The 20,582-nt window shown below is 42.5% G+C and overlaps 1 protein-coding gene across 2 annotated transcripts in view; it reads right to left on the reverse strand.

Annotated features, from left to right (window-relative positions):
• LOC127629871 (ras and Rab interactor 2-like) overlaps positions 1-20,582 on the reverse strand; it is a 58,200-nt gene that overhangs the window by 21,410 nt on the left and 16,208 nt on the right. The window contains exons 4-5 of one of the 2 annotated variants that reach the window (XM_052107152.1): positions 12,262-12,370; positions 4,895-4,967 (exon numbers count right to left, since the gene is read on the reverse strand). In XM_052107152.1, coding sequence (XP_051963112.1) covers positions 4,895-4,967; positions 12,262-12,370 — 182 coding nt within the window. The remainder of the gene's footprint in view (positions 1-4,894; positions 4,968-12,261; positions 12,371-20,582) is intronic. The other variant, XM_052107153.1, reaches the window with a different exon arrangement.

The raw sequence follows: 20,582 nt of genomic DNA on the forward strand, positions 1-20,582 counted from the left end.
ATTATTCTAAAATGTGGAGAAAAAAATAAATTTCAAAACTTTTGACCAGTAGTGTATATATATTGTATATATACATATATATTGTTGTATTGTGTATTCTATATATACTTTAATTTCTATTTTATTTGTATTTATTTATTTATTTTTATAAAATAGTCTTGTTGCTGTTTTGTATTGTTGTGCACTGGAAACTTGTCACCAAGAAAAATTCCTTGTTTTGGAAGTGAGTGGGTCTTCAGTTCAAAATAATGAATTAACATTTTTAAAGTCAATATAATATATATGTTCCTCTGTGGGGACATTTTGAACACACAATGGTGTGTCCTTTCATTTTCTTCAATATTTTAACTACAATAGCATATTTTCAAGGAGTATTGACTGTCAACTATGTTATGGTTTGCAATATTTTTATGATTTTAACTAAAATATATATAAAATTTTTAGGTTAACCTGATCAAGACATTTATATGTGGTTTGCCAGGGAAGGCGTACCACTTAAATTATGAGTCAAAATGGAGGAACGTCAACGATGTTACATGTCAACTAAGTACCCTATAGGGTCAACTCTTGGGTAACATAGTTAATGTGACCCTACTGTGTCCACTGATGATAATGAATTATTTTCCATTGATCCTAATTTAAGCCTGTATGTGTCAGAGGACAGTGAGGATGTGTGTGCCCTCTTGCATGTGTGTACGTGTGTACGTGCGTGCATGCATGTGAATCATGATGATAAGGGATTAAGGGACATTTAATCAATTTGCCAAAATTAACTAGATATTGTTTTGCAAGTTAAAACAAATCTTCTTATGTAAATGGTGTCATTGTATTTTGTGAAAAAAGCAGGATATTGCTTTTTAAACTATGACCCTTTCACTGCCAACTGTGTTACAGTAGACTTTTTTTTACATTGCAAATAACAAGAATGCTGCTTCTGATATCCTTCAAAGTATATTTTACATCCACAAAGGTTGAGTTTTGCATATCATCTCTTAAAACTTAAAAATGATATTTAAGGTAGATTTATGATTAAAAATGTTTCTATCAAGGCCGGAGGGCCTCCGACCAGTAGGGGGCCTCCAAGACCCAACTGTGTGGCCTCATCCTTTTTTAAAAAATGTTTTTATTTAAACTTAAATTAAAATAAAATTAATTAATGAGTGTGTGTTTGTGTATGTGTGTTAATAATTTATTTGCACACAAAAAAGTATCATGATCAGTTTTTTGGCTGTGTCTGATGATGACAATGAGTCAGGTTACCGCGAAAACTGTTGATAGCGACAAGACCGGCGGTAGAAAGAGAATTGAGGACATCGAAAAAACAAACAACATGGATTAAAAAATGGCGGTGACGGGTAGGTTAATGTACATCAGTTTGACTGCCTCAAAATGTAATTCTATCTATTACTTTTCCCCTTATTAAAAACCCTGATTATTATAGATGCCCGGATCGACATTTTAAATCATGTAACGTTATTGTATTAATGTTGACTTCGTTTTTATGACCAGACGCGGTCTAGGCTTATCAATGCATAATATGTGGGAGTTATTCTCTAGTTCAGGGTACTTTCACGTAATATTTCACATACTGTTTTAAAAGTAGCCTATATCTTTCGTCTTTTTCTGTCAGGGGTTAAAGGGTTCAAAACAGTGTTACAATGAATGTAAACTTTAATACAGTGAAAAAGACAATCTATTAGCATAACATAACATGTAACATGTATATAACAATTTCCAACACTCTTTTGAATGTCCATGTACTAAAATAAAATATTTGATGCCATAGTGTACCTTCATTTAATATTACTATTAATTTGAATGGCCATGGAAAATGAAGCAATGTGAAAACAATTTTACCTGGTCAGAAAAAGTAGTCCGTTAATTAACCTGATGAACTTTCACCTTTTGCTGGACCAATATGCTTCATTGAGCGAATGTGTGCTTCTAAATCACTTGCATCTTAATTTGCATCTGACACATAAGTGCCATCTTTTCATGTCATACATTCTGCTTATACGGATCTCGACCTGGACGAAAGCACAGGAATTTTTTGTGCAAATCTTCTGTAAATTTGCACTTTTCTTTGGGCATTGTTTCCACTCAGGTGTCATTTGCTGCTAATGTAAAGCAACTGTTTACAGTGTTGCCAACTATTTTCAATGGAAAGTAGCTAAAGCCTGCTCGAAAAGTAGCTAAATGTCGCCAGATGACGTCATGCGTCATTAGCATATTAATGACGTAATCGCGTCGTATTTGCATTCTGCCTAATTTGTCGGTACTGTAGCCTACTTCAGTTTATAATAACGGTTATCTCCCCTAAACCGTGCTCATACTGTTTTTATATAAGTATATAGCCGAAAAACGGTCAAATTAAATGTTTTGAATTAAAACAAAGGAGAAGGCAGCTGATATGTGATCACTGATTGGTTCCTGCTAACACAGCGTGCACATGCGCAGCTCATTCATGTCTATGTCCGCTGGCGTGCAGTCAACGGAATGTGCTGCTCCTCTCAGCCGCTCACTGAACAGAGCAGATGCAGCGGGGAAGTAAGACCTCACGCTTGCAGTACTGGCGATATTTGGAATTTGGAAAGTTGCTAAGGTTTGTCCAAAAAGTCGCTAGATTTGTCGCTAGTCGCTTTTTTGAAAAAATGTCGCTAAAGGGGTCTGAAAAGTCGCTAAAAATAGCGACAAAGTCGCTAAGTTGGCAACAATGACTGTTTAATGCCGAACACAAAAGCACTTCGTGCGTTCGCGGAGAGATTGACAGGCAGGAATTTGGCCAACAGTTGCTGCAAGCCTCTTATAATTGACCAATTGCTGTGCGAGAAGGCGGGACTTACAAAGAGGGGTTAAAGTAATGCAAACATGCGCACACTCACAATAAAGTATTAGACCAGATGCACATCATAATGCAACTACAGCCGAATCCCGGAAATTTGCGCAAATTTAGAAATCCCGGCCGGATGCATTTTTAAGGTCCGAAAAAGAGGACATGTCCGGGAAAAAGAGGACGTATTTTTACGTACACCCTAAAATTGTGGTCACTGTGGGAAGCTAGTTCGATTTTGACAGACTGTACAAACATGACTGTAGTTATTCTTAGTTATGTTATTAGGCTGTGTTTTCATAGATTTTAATCTGCTTTATTGCAATAAATTCGGTTGATTTTGTTATGTGATAGTTTCCATTTTATCTTTTGGTTTATAGATATTTATAGATCTCCCTTGCTGTCACAGTTAACATCACAAGAAATGGAGTTGGAGAAAGTGGTTTTGTTTTAAACTAAAGAAAAACCCACAGCTTCCTTTTACTGTTTCTAAAAATTAAGATGCTGTGTGAGCCTCCAAGATTTTGTGCCCAGGGGCCTCTGCTTTCTAAATCCGTGCCTGTCTGTCACTAGTGACCATTCTGAAAATATCAAATGAATATCTGCAAAAACATAAAATTCTTAAAATTATTTAAAAATAATTACTGCACATATGGCAGATAGACAAAATAACCCTTAATTATGTCTGTCACTTGAAGTGTATCATTTAATCAGTGACTTTAATGGCATGCAGTTTGTTGTAACATAGTTGACAAACTCACTAGGGAAAACATTGTTTCGCTTATAATATCAATAAGGTGTTTAAGGCATAAGCTTTGCAACTAGTAGATTTGTTACATTGAAGAAATATATGAACTAAAACCAATAGTTAACAAAAAAAGCTAACGCTTTCCAACCCGTTGCGGTGGCTGGCCAGGAATATCTGACTCGGCAACACGATTCAGTTTGCCAGGCGCCCGCCCCGGTTCAGCGGCATCCGCTTCAATTCGGTGCAGGGTGAGAACGGCGCCACCCTGCGTGCGGAGATCGTGATCCTTATTTGCAAGGGCACGATAGAGCCTATCTCTCCAGCCGAGATGGGGAAAGGGTTCTACAGCCCTTACTTCATCGTGCCAAAGAAAGAATGTGCTGTTGTGGCAGGCAACGCTCAGCGGAGAGTGGATGCACAAAAGTTGCATTGCTGCTCTTTTTATACTCGTATGTCCGATATAGAGAATTCACCAATTCTCATTGGCCATTTCTCAAAGAATGGGAGGTGTTCGGGCTCTCAAGAGTAACTCCTAGTGTCACTACATCGATACAATGTCTCGTTCCCTCCATCAGTGAATGGAGGTTATGAAAGTAACCATTACGTTTTTGTACTTTTTTGTTGACATGTAATGTACCCCCAATTATAGAATGAGCCATCTAAGTTTTTCCACTGTTGCCTTTGGCTAACTCACTGGGGGGTTTGTAAGGCACTATTCTGCATAAAGCTGCTTTTGGAAAACATGTATTGTGAAAAGCACTTTACAAATAAATGTAATTGAATAGGTTTACTATGTAAATTGTATGGTACATGCATATGGTTATGGTAATTAATGTACGTAAAGGGTTAACGTACTATCAATCATAATTATTGCCAAATAAACCCCTTTAGAGTGATCAGGACAGTCTTGTATCATACTGAAGGGGTTTATTTTGTGATAATGACTGGCTAACTGTTATCCCTCTTACTACTGACTTCTCACTAAATAAATAAATAGACACAAAATATTGATTTGAGACCATGGATTAATATAAGATGAGAGACATTTATGACAGTAGTACATTTATGGAGGAAATAACTTGCCTGGGACAATTATACAGTCATCATACAAAAATATTTGACAGTTAAATGTGATTCTACAGACATAATAAGTAATCTAGAGAGTTGTGTAATAAAACAAAATATGTAATGCCATCACTGTATTGTACTGTAGCTGTTTTGTAAGCAAAACAATGAAATATAAAAGTGGTCCTATTATCTGTAAAACAGATGTGGTAATTATCAGTAGCAGGTGAATAAAAAGAACTCATGCTTGCCTGCTCAGAGTGTAGAAATTCAGCAGTTGAAAGAGATCTGGGAACACCAGGTGAGATGCTATCAGCCGAACAGCTGTGAAATAAAGAAGAGAAGTCAACTAGTGAGTCAGACCAACCCTGCGAGTAATACAGAGAAACTAGTCATGAACTTAAAAAACACACATGTAATGAGGAAACAGGAAGGCTGGGGGGTTCATGGTGTGAATTTGACCAGTGCACTTTAGTGCATGCACAAACAGAGAACAAACATCTGTGCAGAGATTATTGACATTGTGGAGAGGAAGTTTTGCTGAATCATAAAGCAACTCTTGCCATGCAATGACAGCTAACAGTGACCACATCTGTCAAGTTTCAAAAAGGACGAGAAGCACTATAGTATTATCATGCAAGTCCATATGACATGTGTGCTATGTTTTCTGAAGCCATATGATGACACAAATTTTTGTTATTGACTGACAATTGTCCTGTGCACCAAAGTTTATGTCTTCAATTAAAAAATGGTGCGCCAACATCATTGATGGCATAAGGGCATTGGTTCTTGCATGTGCAGTGTAAAGGGGGTTTAGATGGGCAAGGAGAAGGCGAGAACCGGCTTGCCAATATAAATAATATTTAATTAAATAAAAAGACACACACAAACACATACAGGGCAGCTGCCCGTAATTCTATCTCTCTATCCCACTGCAGTCTCCAGTCGACCTCTATCCCTCTCTGAGGAATCACGACCCGGCCCGCCCTCCGCCCTGCCACAACCACTAAGTACAGCAAAACTCATAATGTTTATCATTTATAACACATTTTCATATAAACAACCATCAAGTATTTACTCTGATTTAAGTCTCACGAGCCTTAAACTCTGAGGGTGTTTTTAAAGATTTACTGTTTCAGTGGAATACCCAAAATAAAAAAACGTTTAAATCGAGAAAAAGTGTTTGGTATAATTGTAGAGAAACTTTCACATTTGTTAATGATAAAGAGTAGATCACGATACATTCTGTAGCAGAAACTGCTGAAGAATCACAAAAAAAACAAAAAAACAACTTGAGCATAAAATTTACTTTTCTGATTTGACATTATAACTCAGGGTGAAAATAAGGTGGTTTCGAAAATCTGCTTTTCTTTTGTTTCCAATCATACAAACTGTAACTGAGTAATATTTTATGATGATATGACAAAGCAGTCAACAGTGCTGGGCAAACTACTTAAAAAATTTAGCAAGCTAAGCTACCAACTACAGAAAAATTGTTAAGCTAAGCGAAAAGCTACACTTCAGAGAAAGTAGCAAGTTACACTACAAGCTATATATACATCAAAAGTAGCTTGCTACATTTAAGCTACTTCATATTTTTTCAAATAAATGCACAGAGCATACTATCATAGACAAAGCATCTAAAAGACTTGGGCAAGGCTAGGCAAGTTTATTTATATAGCACATTTAATACACAGTGGGAATTCAAAGTGCTTTACATAAAAATTATAATGAAAACACAATATACATAAACAATTTCATAAAATAAGAATAAAAATGAATACAATACACATTAAAAAAAGTTGAAATTATTAAAATGAATAAAAAAGATTTGCGAAAATGTCCATGATTCGGCTTTAGTTGCATTATGATGTGCATCTGGTCTAATACTTAATTGTGTGTGCACGCATATTTGCATTGCTTTAACCCCTCTTTGTAAGTCCCGCCTTCTCGCACACAAATTAGTCAATTTATAAGAGGCTTGTAGCAACTATTGGCCAAATTCCTGCCTGTCAATCTCTCCGCAAACCCGCAAAACATTGTTGTGTTCGGCATCAAACAGTTGCTTGACAGTAGAAGCAAATGACACCTGAGTGGAAACAATGCCCAGACAGAAATGCAAATTTACAGAAGATTTGTATAAAAAATTCCCATGCTTTCATCCAGGTCGATATCCGTGGGAAGCAGAATGTATAACATGTAAAGCTGGCACTTATGTGTCAGTTGCAAATTAAGATGCAAGTGATTTAAAAGCACACATTAGCTTAGCGAAGCATAAAGCGTCACTGAAACGTGAAAGTTTATTGGGTAAATTAACTGACTACTTTTTGCGACCAGTTAAAATTGTTATCACATTGATTCATTTTCCATTGCCATTAAAAATAATATTAATAGTAAATTAAGATACACTCATGGCATCAAATATGGCATCAAATATTTTATTTTAGTACATGGACATTCAAAAGAATGTTGGAAATTTGTATTTATTTATACATATTTATATTATGCTAACAGAGTCTCCTTTTTCACTGTATTAAAGTTTGGATTCATGTTTTGAACCCTATTTAAAAAACTGTGCTCTTTTTGGAAAACCAGAATATGGTCACCCTAGTGAACCATTGGTATTTCTACCTGACTTGATCCTAATGACTTAACTTGACTTGGGTACTTCTTCAACAATTAAACAAAATGGCGCCAGTGTGTGTGACTAGCCATCTGTTACCTGGTGTGTTTGTTCGCTTGCCCATCCTGTTTGTGTCTTTTCTGGTCCAGGAAATCTCTGCTGTTTTGGTTTATTACCGCTCTATGCTCATACACATCAGAAACACTGTTGATGTGTTGCTTAAGCAAGAACTTAAAGGACCATTAACCTGCCTTCCTCCAGTCCTGTCCAGTGTGCCATCGTGTCGGCGCCATCTTCCTTGCCTTTACCACGAAAATAAAACTTCGAAGAAGACAGGGAAAACAAGGCAGGATCTCCGTCAAACTCAACTAACTTACATGAAATTGCTTATAAAAGTTCTGTAAAATCATCAATAAATCTGGAAGAGTAATTTGGAGGCCTATAAATAATTATAAATAGAATGCGTGGAGCACCTTTTAGTACAATATTTAAATACTCAAATGACAAGTAATCACCTAGTGACACTTGCTTGCATTGCAAGACATCTTTAAACAGAGCAGCTATTCCTCCACCTCTCCTAACAGCTCTGCTGATACTCATAAAAGTAAAATTGGGAGGGGCTGATTCATTGAGGACTGTTGTACTGCAACTGCTTTCTAACCAAGTTTCATTTAGAAACATAAAATCCAGGTTATTTGTGGTTATGAGATCACTGAATAAATATGTGTTGTTTTAAAGTCAGTGGATGTTTCAAAGTGCTAATTTAACAATCTCAGACTAACATCTAAAAGGCAACAGATTAAAAAGATTTGCAGTACGTCTTGAGAAGGCCTTAGTCTTTCTATCACTTGACACAACAGATATAGAGAAAGCTACAAGCAGATTGGGTTCTCATTTGTTCTGTGAACATTGGTGAATGTTACTGCTACCATAGTGGGGACCCGGCTCATATAACCGAGTACTGTTAACAGTTGTTTGCTGTTCACCCACAGCAGATGTAGGATGGTATTTGGCCTTTTGTGCTCAGATAGGAGATAAAGGCAGGCCTACGGACAGTCATAAAGCCTAATAACACAACAACAAAGCCAAAATCAAACAAAGGGATCCAAAACAGACTACAGATCCCATCAAGCCTTGCTCACTTTACACCTAGGTGTGAAATTCTGAAGGATCGAACTCTCAACTCCTATTGGATGAAACGCACGACAGAGTGAGTCCCTCAACAATGATGTCATCGAGAGTATAAAACCCTGGAGATTTGTCCTAAGCTTGCTTCGATCGATCATATGCGGCACATCTAGTTGCAGCCCTGCTGCTCCCAGATGTAGCCTTGTTGTCCAAGGAAGTAACATACGGAACTGAACTTTGTCCATCTCGCTGGACGGAGATTCTCCGCATTCCACTGGGCACGTTAATGGATCGAAGGAGACCCCTTTTCTCACCCTTTTTACCTGCAGAAGTGAAGACAGAAGATTCTTCAACTGAGTCGACTTCGCTGATTTCTCTGGCAACCCGCCGAGAATCAGCCACTGTACCACCTGCCGACAGAGCAAGGAATTGGCCTCCTGTCAACTCCCGAGCTTTGAGGAACCGAGTTGGAGTCAAATGACTGAACACACATTCTACCCGCATTCTCAAGCGACTCAAGTAAGAGGTTTACGTCTGGGCAGAGATAGATTACTATAGTGTGTTTATTCTTGTGTATCAAGGTTATTGCTTGAACATTTTACAGACCACTGAGTCCGCTCATTGCTGATAATAATACTCATGATATTACTGTAACTTTCTGTTACCACAAATGAGATTTGATGTGTTGTCGGACGACCACGTTGGGCTGTTTGTGCATTTCTGCCATCCCGGTTGAGACCACCACACTGAGTTTATACATTAAAGAACCAACGACCGCAGCAGACGGATTACGAGATGCTCACCGCGTCTCTGATAAAACTAACGGTTGCCATCTCTCCCACGATCGCTAAACCGGCTTCGGTGCTATTACCCTGGTCTCTCTCTTTCGTACTAACCACACACACAACCCCTCACAAACATACCCGCACACACATTTGGCAAACAGATAACTTGGCAATAGAGCTCAGCTTTGTCCCTAAGTTATCGTACCAGTGGTATGTGTTAAGTATGTAGATGCCATTAACCAGTCTCTCTGGCATATTTGTGGTCACATTGTTTGGCCGGAAACCTCACATCACACACACACACACACACACACACACACACACACAATGATGCTACATCATTTCCGATGATGTTATCTGATCCAGGAAAGCTAACTTGTTTTCAGCAAGATGCCAGATGCTGTGTACATTGTGCTTTGTGGTATTTATCTAATGATCTATGCATCCGATTACCTTGTGTGTGGCTTGTTTGAAAGATAATCACCTCCTCTAAGTAATGATGCATGTGTATTATTAGTATATGTGTATATATGGGTGATATTTTATGCATTTTATTTTTCGTGAAGTTATAAGGGAAAACTCAGCATATGAGCAACACCTGTTCACATGAAACATAAATGTCAAAGATATATACTTATCTATTACTCGCTTTATTTTTGTCTGTGAGTTAAAAAATAGGCAGGAGTGTGTTCTACTCTTGGAGAGTTTTCCAACAACATAAGACACATTACTATTTGATGAGATTGCTGTTTTTACTGATTACAATAATATGTACAGTGCATAACTATTAATAAAATGGAACACTTCTGATTTGTCTGCAAATTTCAAAGCACTTTCAGTTTTGGTCATAATGTCAACATGCATTGAAAATTACAGCTTCTAAGCTTTAAAATGATAACTATTTTACAGTATGTTAGTCAAGACTAGTTTGATAATATTTTGGTAATTATATTTTTTCTTGCAGCCCCTGGCCCACCTGCAAGCCCATTCTAGCTAAAAGGGTTTTTTTATTACACATAACAATAACAATTCTTGGTTCATTTCTAGTCAGAAATTATTAAATGAATGACATGCAGTTCAGTAAGATATTCACTAAAAAGTACCGGTTGATAGGAGTTATTCAGGACCTATCACACATGTGAGTTTATTGGGGTCTTTTTTTTCCCACGAACATTGTAGAAGCAAGATACTGAAACAAAAGTCTCCATTTGATAAAAATAAAAGCACTCCATTAAATCCTTTAAGCTCGGGCTGTGAGAAAATATACTAACCGTCAAAATTTTGATAACTGCAGTCTTGACCAACACAAAATAGGTATTGTTTGAAAGCTTAGAAGCTCTACTTTCAAATGCATGTAGGCATTATAACCACAACTGTGCTTTGAAATCTGCAGACAAATCAGAAGTGTTCCTGTGGCAAGGACGAGGGCTTGTCCGGGCCGGGATGATGCATGCCCAGCCCCTAATCAAGCCGACGAGAGGGATAAAACATGGCCGGGTCGGAAGGATGGCCGCCATCAGCGAGGGGAGGAGGGGCTCACTGCCGACCACATGGAGTGGTAGAGCTGCTGCCAGGGGCGGAGGAGTTCCCTTCTAGCCACTGAAATGCGGAGGGGCATTCCGTCCACCAGGGGTCGGAGGACTGGCTCCTGTCCGCCTGGGGAGGAGCGGCTGTTGTCCACCAGAGAGTGGAGCACTGATCGAGGACCAAGCATCGGCGTGTCTGGGAACCGGCGAGTACATTTTTTGTCTCTCTCCCTCACACTGTCGCTCTGCATTGGCCTTTCCCTCTCTTTTTAAGTTGTTTTTCCCTCCCCTTGTCTCCCTCCCAGGTCGAGAAGGCGGGGAAGGCCTGTAATCAGTAAAAACATCAAACTCATCAAATAGCCATGTGTCATATGTTGTTGGAAAGATCTAGAATAGAATAAGAGTAGAATACAACCAGCCTATATGTTTTACTCACAGATAAAAATATAGCAAACAATAGCTAAATATATGTCTTTGACAATTATGTTGGTGTTGCTTTTATACTGCATTTTCGCTTATAACTTCATGAAAAATAAACAGAACATTAAATAGCGTAATTTAGAGGAGGAGATTATCTTTCAAACTAGCCCACACACAAGGTAATCGGATGCAAAGATCATTAGATAATCCACACAAAATACAATGTTACATTTGGCCACCAGGAGATGCGCCAGGTAAATAACACACCCTCAATGATGACATATAGAATAGAATAGAATAGAATCCTTTATTTTTGGAATCGAATAGAATCCTTTATTTTGGTCACACATTATACACACAGTTTTTTTTGCATATATACAGTGAAATGTATTAGTTTTCACATATCCCAGCTAAGCTGGGGTCAGAGTGCAGGGTCAGCCATGATACGGCGCCCCTGGAGCAGATAAGGTTAAGGGCCTTGCTCAAGGGCCCAACAGTGGCATCTTGGTGGTGCTGGGGCTTGAACCCCCAACCTTCTGGTCAGTAACCCTGAGCCTCAACCACTGAGCCACCACTGTTTTTATGTACAATAATAATGTTTTATTTGTTTGGAGAGGCAATATGTTGGACACATGGAGACGTTTTTGGAAACTGTTATCAATTATTTTTGAAATGCTATTACTTTTGATTGCTTTACCGTATCAACACAAAATGTTTGTCAGATAGAGTTGACATGACTAGGAACAAAACAAAAGCAGTTTTTCAGAGCCACCTTATTTACACCCAGATATATATATATATATAAAACAAATAAAAAAAGTGGAAAAAAATCTAATCATTTGAATCTAATGATTTTTCAGCAGTTTCTTAAGCTGAGAGTCTCAGAGTGTATCTATATCATTAAAAAAATTGAAAAGTTTTCTTTGAAAGGATACCAAACACTTAACTTTCTTTTATTGAGTTATAAGCCTTTAATTTTGGGTATGCCACTGAAACAGGAAATCTTTAAAAACACTCTAAGAGCTTAAAGGATTCATCTTATTGGTGTCTAAGAGAAACAAGTAGGATGTTAAAGAGATCTCATTTTGTTTGATTTCCTTACAGGCTAATATTATGATGAAATTGCTTTTCAGTACCTGCTCCAGTGGCAAAGATTGGGAAGTCTTTGACTGGCTCACCATCATCCTCAACAGACACGCACAGCAGCTGGTCTTCAGAGGAAGAACCCTGGACCACCAAGAAACTCTGTGTAAAGGCACATTTTGATTAGTTTGCTATGATGTGTGTAAAAATGAAAGTGTTAAGCGCATTGCAGATTAAAATATCATGAAGAGATGATGGGTCATTGTCATATTTTCTTAAATGCCATTACATCGGCATTTATTTGAGTGAGTTATACCACATAATTGACTTGAAGGAAATGCTCACTCTGTGGGTAAACACACACACCAGAGGAAGTCAGTGTGCATGACTGGCTGTGTGCCAATGACAAGCCAAAAATAGGTAGTGACAATAATAACAATTAAATGTAGCATATTAAAAACATGAATATCCAATGACAAATTCACAGAAGTTACCTTTGGGCAAATGCATTAACCAAAATTGTGTACCTTGTTTGAGGAATTTATTTGTTCACAATGAGCACAGAGGAAGTAGAGATAGTACTGAGACATTTGATAACTGATCTCACTAGTGATAGTAATGTTCATGGTAAAACAATATATATGGCATCTCACCCTATTTCTGTCATTGCTTGTAAAAGCCAAAAAAATATATTTTTTTTATATTTTTGCTCTGACTTTCTATCGTTGCTGAAACTTCTGTACAACATTGGTGAGATCCAAAGTACAACACTGGACATAATGATCAAGATTAAGATTATATCAGACAAATTGAAAACGTTTTTTCATCATTATTATTTAGAATACTGTTTATAATATATATTTTTTAAAAGAAACACTGAACAAGCTTCAGCATCTATACCAGCAAAATCACTGAACAAAGAAAATTCCACAATGCTAAATAACAGTAATTTTGAACCAACAAAAACAATTAAGAAGTCTGCATCCCCCATGGCAGCATAATCTACACATTCACAAACTGTAGAATCATTCTTACCTTCGATTATCATGGCCCTGTAAAACACTACATTCTGTTTATGGCCCTGTAAAACGCTACATTCTCTCTGTCTCTCTTTAACACTGACAGTCACTATCATCGTCATCTTTTCTACACTCTTCCCCATCTAACTCTACTTCTGTAATTGTCTGTGTCATCACAGCAGTTGTTATTTTGTGCAACACAGTTGAGAAATTACATTTATAGTTTAGGCTAGGGCTATTTTAACTGCTGAAATACAGTTTGGCTAAGTTTTTATTTACTGTAAAAACAGTTTTCACATTGTGAAAATGGCTCATGCATTTTTTCAACATATTGTTTTTCATTACAAATTACATTATCAACATAATGAACTATGAGGACAGGGCGGGAATCTTTTCTCTGAAATAATTTTGAGTTCCCTCACAATAGTTTTGTGTGCCCTCATATTCAATTTACTATGGTTTTACTTATATATTTTAACCTTGATATTCCTTGTAAAACCATAGATCTAATACAGGAAAACAAAAACTATGGCAATGAAAATCATAATTTTGTGGGTTTTTTATTTTATTTTACTACATGGTATTTGAAGTAAAAGTATAGTAACCACAAAATTAACAGTGGTTAATCTATAGTAAAACCATGGTAATTAAACAGATACAGAATACTGTATAAAAAATATGTTTCCAAATTATGGTTACTACAGTATTCAGTATTGGAAGCACTTTATTATAAGGTTATGCATTAGGTATCATTAACAAACTATTTTTTTTTTACTGTATTTAATATGGATATCAAGTTTAAAACATGGTTACTGTAGTTAAACCATCGTAAATTTATGCATGAAAATCTATCATTAGTTAAAGCAAATCTATTGCAATGGCACGCAAAACTTATTGCAAGGGAACCCAAATCTATTGCAATGGCATGCAAAACTAATTGCAAGGGAACCCAAATCTATTGCAATGGCACGCAAAACTTATTGCAAGGGAACCCAAATCTATTGCAATGGCACGCAAAACGTATTGCAAGGGAACCCAAATCTATTGCAATGGCACGCAAAACTAATTGCAAGGGAACCCAAATCTATTGCAATGGCACGCAAAACGTATTGCAAGGGAACCCAAATCTATTGCAATGGCACGCAAAACTTATTGCAAGGGAACCCAAATCTATTGCAATGGCACGCAAAACTTATTGCAAGGGAACCCAAATCTATTGCAATGGCACGCAAAACTTATTGCAAGGGAACCCAAATCTATTGCAATGGCACGCAAAACGAATTGCAAGGGAACCCAAATCTATTGCAATGGCACGCAAAACTTATTGCAAGGGAACCCAAATCTATTGCAATGGCACGCAAAACTTATTGCAAGGGAACCCAAATCTATTGCAATGGCACGCAAAACTTATTGCAAGGGAACCCAAATCTATTGCAATGGCACACAAAACGTATTGCAAGGGAACCCAAATCTATTGCAATGGCGCAAAACTTATTGCAAGGGAATCCAAATCTATTGCAATGGCACGCAAAACTTATTGCAAGGGAACCCAAATCTATTGCAATGGCACGCAAAACTTATTGCAAGGGAACCCAAATCTATTGCAATGGCATGCAAAACTAATTGCAAGGGAACCCAAATCTGTTGCAATGGCACGCAAAACTTATTGCAAGGGAACCCAAATCTATTGCAATGGCACGCAAAACGTATTGCAAGGGAACCCAAATCTATTGCAATGGCACGCAAAACTTATTGCAAGGGAACCCAAATCTATTGCAATGGCACGCAAAACTTATTGCAAGGGAACCCAAATCTATTGCAATGGCACGTAAAACTTATTGCAAGGGAACCCAAATCTATTGCAATGGCACGTAAAACTAATTGCAAGGGAACCCAAATCTATTGCAATGGCACGTAAAACTTATTGCAAGGGAACCCAAATCTATTGCAATGGCACGTAAAACTTATTGCAAGGGAACCCAAATCTATTGCAATGGCACGCAAAACGTATTGCAAGGGAACCCAAATCTATTGCAATGGCACGCAAAACGTATTGCAAGGGAACCCAAATCTATTGCAATGGCACGCAAAACGTATTGCAAGGGAACCCAAATCTATTGCAATGGCACGCAAAACTTATTGCAAGGGAACCCAAATCTATTGCAATGGCACGCAAAACTTATTGCAAGGGAACCCAAATCTATTGCAATGGCACGCAAAACTTATTGCAAGGGAACCCAAATCTATTGCAATGGCACGCAAAACTTATTGCAAGGGAACACAAATCTATTGCAATGGCACGCAAAACATCTAGGTTACGTATGTAACCTCCATTCCCTGATGGAGGGAACGAGACGTTGTGTCAGAGAAGCGACACTAGGGGTCTCTCTTGAGCGCCGATATTCACCTCTGGACTATGAAAAAAAGGCCAATGAGATTTGGCAACCAGTATTTGCATGTCCCGCCCCCGGACATACGGGTATTTAAGCGTCGCAAATACGGGAGTTCATTCAGGATTTTTCTGAGGAGCCGGAAATGGTCCGGCCACAACAGTGGCTCGGCTCAGCGACGTGGCAGGGGAGACTCAACGCCTCGTTCCTCCATCAGGGGAACGGAGGTTACATACGTAACCTAGACGTTCTCCTTCTGTCGCTCTCTCCACGCTGTGTCAGAGAAGCGACACTAGGGGTCCACTTATAAAAGTGCCATGCGCTGAGCCGTGTACGTGAACTGCTGATACAGGAGCGAGCAGGTATTCTTACGTGCAGGACGACCAACTGTATCAGGATGCACGTACCCTTCCCCAATGCCCCATTTAAGCCATCAGGATTCCTTATCGTTACCCTGGAGGGGGGAACAAGGTGCTGGCCACCAACCTGGGAACGGGCCAAGCCTGGCTGGGCCTCTTTTCTCTCGATGTTTCTCGCATAGAGCAACTAAGGCCGGGGCCCTTACACGCATTGAGGGAAGGGGGTCTTAGCCCTTCTCCAGGGCGGAGAAGACCCTGCGGAGGCCACGCCTACCCGAGAGGGGAGGCAAGTTTAAGTGGCAAAACCATCAGAGGCCTGCTTAGGGCCTATGTGGAAAAGTCGGTGCGGTGGTGGATCCAGCCTCATAGAGGGGGGAACATACAGCACGGCAGCCGAGGCAGCCATGACTGCCTAAGGGAAACACGGGAGTCAGCTCGCCAGAGGGGACAGAACCGTGGTGTTACACACAGGGGGAGTCCGAAGGAGGCCTTACCTGTGGAGCACCTATACCAGTACAGGGTAGCTTGCGGTACCCGCAGTGGTTTGGGTCAGCGAGTTCCTCCGCTGAACTGCGACCCACAAGGGCTAGGGAGGAATCGACCAGTGTCCCAAACCTGAGATCTCCTGGGAATGAAGGCGCACTGTTTCCCCTGGTTAGGGGGAAGGGCACTAGGTGCAAGTGAGTCACCCGGTCAGATCGTGGGCGTGCCACCGAGTTCTACGGGCTCGGTACCTGAGAAAACACAGGACGATACTGACTCATCCCGGAGATTGTAGAATCTCGCAAAAGTGTTAGGTGTTGCCCAGCCCGCTGCTCTACAAATGTCTGCTAGGGCAGTGCCCCTAGCCAGTGCCCATGAGGACGCAACACTCCTGGTGGAGTGAGCTCGGACCCGCAAGGGGGGGCACGGCCTGGGTGTGAAATGGTGTCGACAACACAGTAGGCGAGTCTCTGCTTGGAGACAACTTTCCCTTTCTGCTGTCCCCCAAAGCAGACGAAGAGCTGCTCAGAGCGTCTGGTGCTCTGTGTGTGGTCCAGATAAATACGTAAAGCACGTACTGGACACAGCAGTGAAAGGGCTGGGTCTGCCTCCTCCCGGGGCAGCGCTTGCAGGTTCTCCACCTGATCCCTGAAGGGCGTGGTAGGAACCTTGGGCACATAGCCCGGTCGCGGTCTTAGGATCATGAAAGTATCTGCCGGACCGAACTCCAGGCAAGCGTCGCTAACAGAGAACGCATGCAGGTCCCCGACCCTCTTGATGGAAGCGAGCGCGATCAGCAGGGCAGTCTTGAGAGAGAGGGCCCTGAGTCCAGCTTAGTCAAGCGGCTCGAAGGGGGGTCTCTGGAGTCCCGTAAGGATGACCGAGAGATCCCAGGAGGGGAACAGGTTAGGCCGGGAGGGAGTTATCCTCCAGGCACCTTTTAGGAAACTGACGATTAAGTCGTGCTTACCAAGAGACTTGCCATCTATCGTAGTCGTGGTGGGTCAGCGAGTAGGGCGACATACACCTTGAGGGTGGAGGGGACAGCCTCCTCTCCAGCCTCTCCTGAAGAAACATGAGCACTGACCTAACTGCGCGACTTCTGCGGTCTTCGCCTCGGAAGAACACTAGTCCGCTAACAGACGCCACTTTAGAGCGTGAGATGCCTGGTAGAGGGGCTCTGGCTTGATTGATTGTATCTATGACAGTCAGTGGTAGGTCGGCTAGATCTTCCGCGATCCCATCCAAGGGCCAGACGTGGAGGTTCCAGAGGGCTGGGTGCGGGTGCCAGAGCGTGCCCCGGCCCCTGAGAAAGAAGGCCCTTCCTCAGGGAATTCGCCAGGGAGGGGCTGTCGTGAGGAGCGTGAGGTCCGCAAACCAAGTCCGGGTAGGCCAGTAAGGGGCTACCAGAATGACTTGCTCCTCGTCCTCCCTGACCTTGCATAGCACCTGTGCAAGAAGGCTCACTGGGGGAATGCGTACTTGCGCAGCCCTCAAGAGGCCAGCTGTGTGCCAACGCGTCTGCCCCGAGGGGAGCCTCTGTCCGGGCATACCAGTGCGGGCAGTGGGAGGTTTCTTGGGAGGCAAACAGGTCTACCTGAGCCTTGCCGAACCGGTCCCAAATCAGCTGGACTGACTGGGGGTGGAGCCTCCACTCTCCACCAGGCAAGCTTTGTCTTGACAGCGCGTCCGCTATCACATTGAGGTTGCCGGGGATGTGAGTGGCGTGCAGTGACTCCAGTCGCTGCTGACTCCAAAGGAGGAGACGACGGGTGAGCTGTGACAAGTGGAGGGAGCGTACTCCGCCTTGGCGGTTTATGTAGGCTACGACCGTGGTGCTGTCTGTCCTGACTAGGACGTGTTTGTTCCGAATTAACAGAAGAAACTTCTGCAGGGCCAGAAAAACAGCCAGCAGCTCTAGGCAGTTGATGTGCCAGCGCAGTGGGCCTCGGTTCCACCGGCCTGCGGGGGGCTGCCCCATCCCAATTTGGAGGCGTCGGTTGTGACCAGAATGCATCGGGACACCTGCTGCAAGGGTACTTCTGCCCTTAGGAAGCAGAGGTCTGTCCAGGGTTTGAAGGTTTGGCGGCAGGCAGAGGTAACATTTATGTTGTGCGTGCCGCGGCGCCATGCTCGTCTCGGGACTCGAGCCCGAAGCCAGTGCTGAAGTGGTCTCATATGCATCAACCCCAGCGGCGTGGCCGCCGCGGAGGATGCCATATGCCCCAGGAGCTGTTGGAAACGTTTTAGCGGGACCACGGCGCCTGGCTTGAAGGAAGCGAGGCATTTCAGCACTGACTGAGAATGCTCGTTGGAGAGACGTGCTGTCATTGGGACTGAGTCTAACTCCAGACCGAGAAAAGAGATGCTCTGGACTGGGGAGAGCTTGCTCTTTTCCCAGTTGACCTGAAACCCCAAACGGCTGAGGTGGCTGAGCACCTGGTCTCTGTGTGCACATAGTAACTCTCGGGAGTGGGCCAGTATGAGCCAGTCGTCGAGGTAATTGAGTATGCGTATGCCGGCTTCTCGGAGCGGGGCAAGAGCTGCCTCTGCGACATTCGTGAAGACGCGGGGGGACAGAGACAGGCCGAAGGGGAGGACTTTGAACTGATACGCCTGGCCGTCAAACGCGAACCTTAGGAAGGGGCGGTGTCGAAGGCGAATTGAGACGTGGAAGTACGCGTCTTTCAGGTCTACCGCTGCGAACCAATCTAGATGCCGGACGCCAGATAGAATTTGTTTCTGGGTGAGCATTTTGAACGGGAGTTTGGACAAGGTCCGATTGAGAACTCGCAGGTCCAAGATTGGTCGTAAGCTGCCGCCTTTCTTGGGTACAATGAAGTAAGGGCTGTAGAAACCCTTCATTTCGGTTGGAGGGACAGGCTCTATCACGTCCTTTAATAAGAGGGAGGCGATTTCTTCGCGCAGGGAGAGGGCATGTTGGCCGTGTACTGCGGAAAAATGTATGCCCACGAAGGGGGGCGGAGACCTGGCAAACTGAATTACGCAACCGAGTTGAATGGTCCGGTGCAGCCAGTGTGACGGGTTGGGCAGTGAAAGCCACGCCTCTAAACTCCGTGCTAGGGGCACCAAGGGGACGGGTTTTTTGGACGTACCCGGAGGGGCTTCGCAGCGGTGCGGAATAGGTAACGCGGCCGGGAGGCAACGTGGCGCCCCGAGGCTCTAGTGCTGAGAATAAATTCAACCGAGGAACAGTCGTGGTGCTGAAGGCGGGACACCGCGTCCATGGAGCCGGGACTGTTGAGGCCTGAAAGCAGAGTGCCGTGGAGAACGGCATTTGCGGGCCATGTGCCCCAGAGACAAAGGAAATAGCTCTTTTATTGAGAATTTGGGTACCGCAGCCCGTGTTAGGGGGTGCGGCAAATGAAAAAACAAAGGATTCTCCTCCCGCCCTCCACCGGGGACGGAGCGGTCTTACCACCTCCAGAGCTAATGTCTTGGGCTCTGGGTGCGTTGTCTCAGGAGCTCTGGGAGCCTTCCGGGTCCTCGAGGGGGTCTGTGAGACAGGGGCGTGCGCTTCCCTGCTCGGACGCTGGGGCTGAGAGCTGGGCCCGGGTTGAGGCGGAGCAGGAGCTTGCCTTCTGGTCACGGGAGGACGCCTCGGCGAGCAGACGGGGCATGGGCCGTGGCGGCAGGCTTGCGGCGAGGCATGATGTGAGAGATGGCCTCCGTCTGCTTCTTCACCATGGAGAACTGCTGGGCAAAGTCCTCGACGGTGTCGCCGAAGAGGCCGAACTGGGAGACAGGGGCGTTGAGGAAGCGAGTCTTGTCAGCTTCACGCATCTCGACCATGTTCAGCCACAGTTGATGTTCCTGGACCACTAGCGTGGCCATCGCCTGCCTGAGCGCTTGCGCTGTGACCTTCGTCGCTCTCAGGGCGAGGTCGGTCGCTGAGCGCAGTTCCTGCAGCGTGTCAGGATCAGGGCCACCCCCTGTGCGAACCAATCTAGATGCCGGACGCCAGATAGAATTTGTTTCTGGGTGAGCATTTTGAACGGGAGTTTGGACAAGGTCCGATTGAGAACTCGCAGGTCCAAGATTGGTCGTAAGCTGCCGCCTTTCTTGGGTACAATGAAGTAAGGGCTGTAGAAACCCTTCATTT

Source organism: Xyrauchen texanus, chromosome 36 (assembly GCF_025860055.1).
Source record: "Xyrauchen texanus isolate HMW12.3.18 chromosome 36, RBS_HiC_50CHRs, whole genome shotgun sequence".
Classification (NCBI taxonomy): Eukaryota; Metazoa; Chordata; class Actinopteri; order Cypriniformes; family Catostomidae; genus Xyrauchen; species Xyrauchen texanus.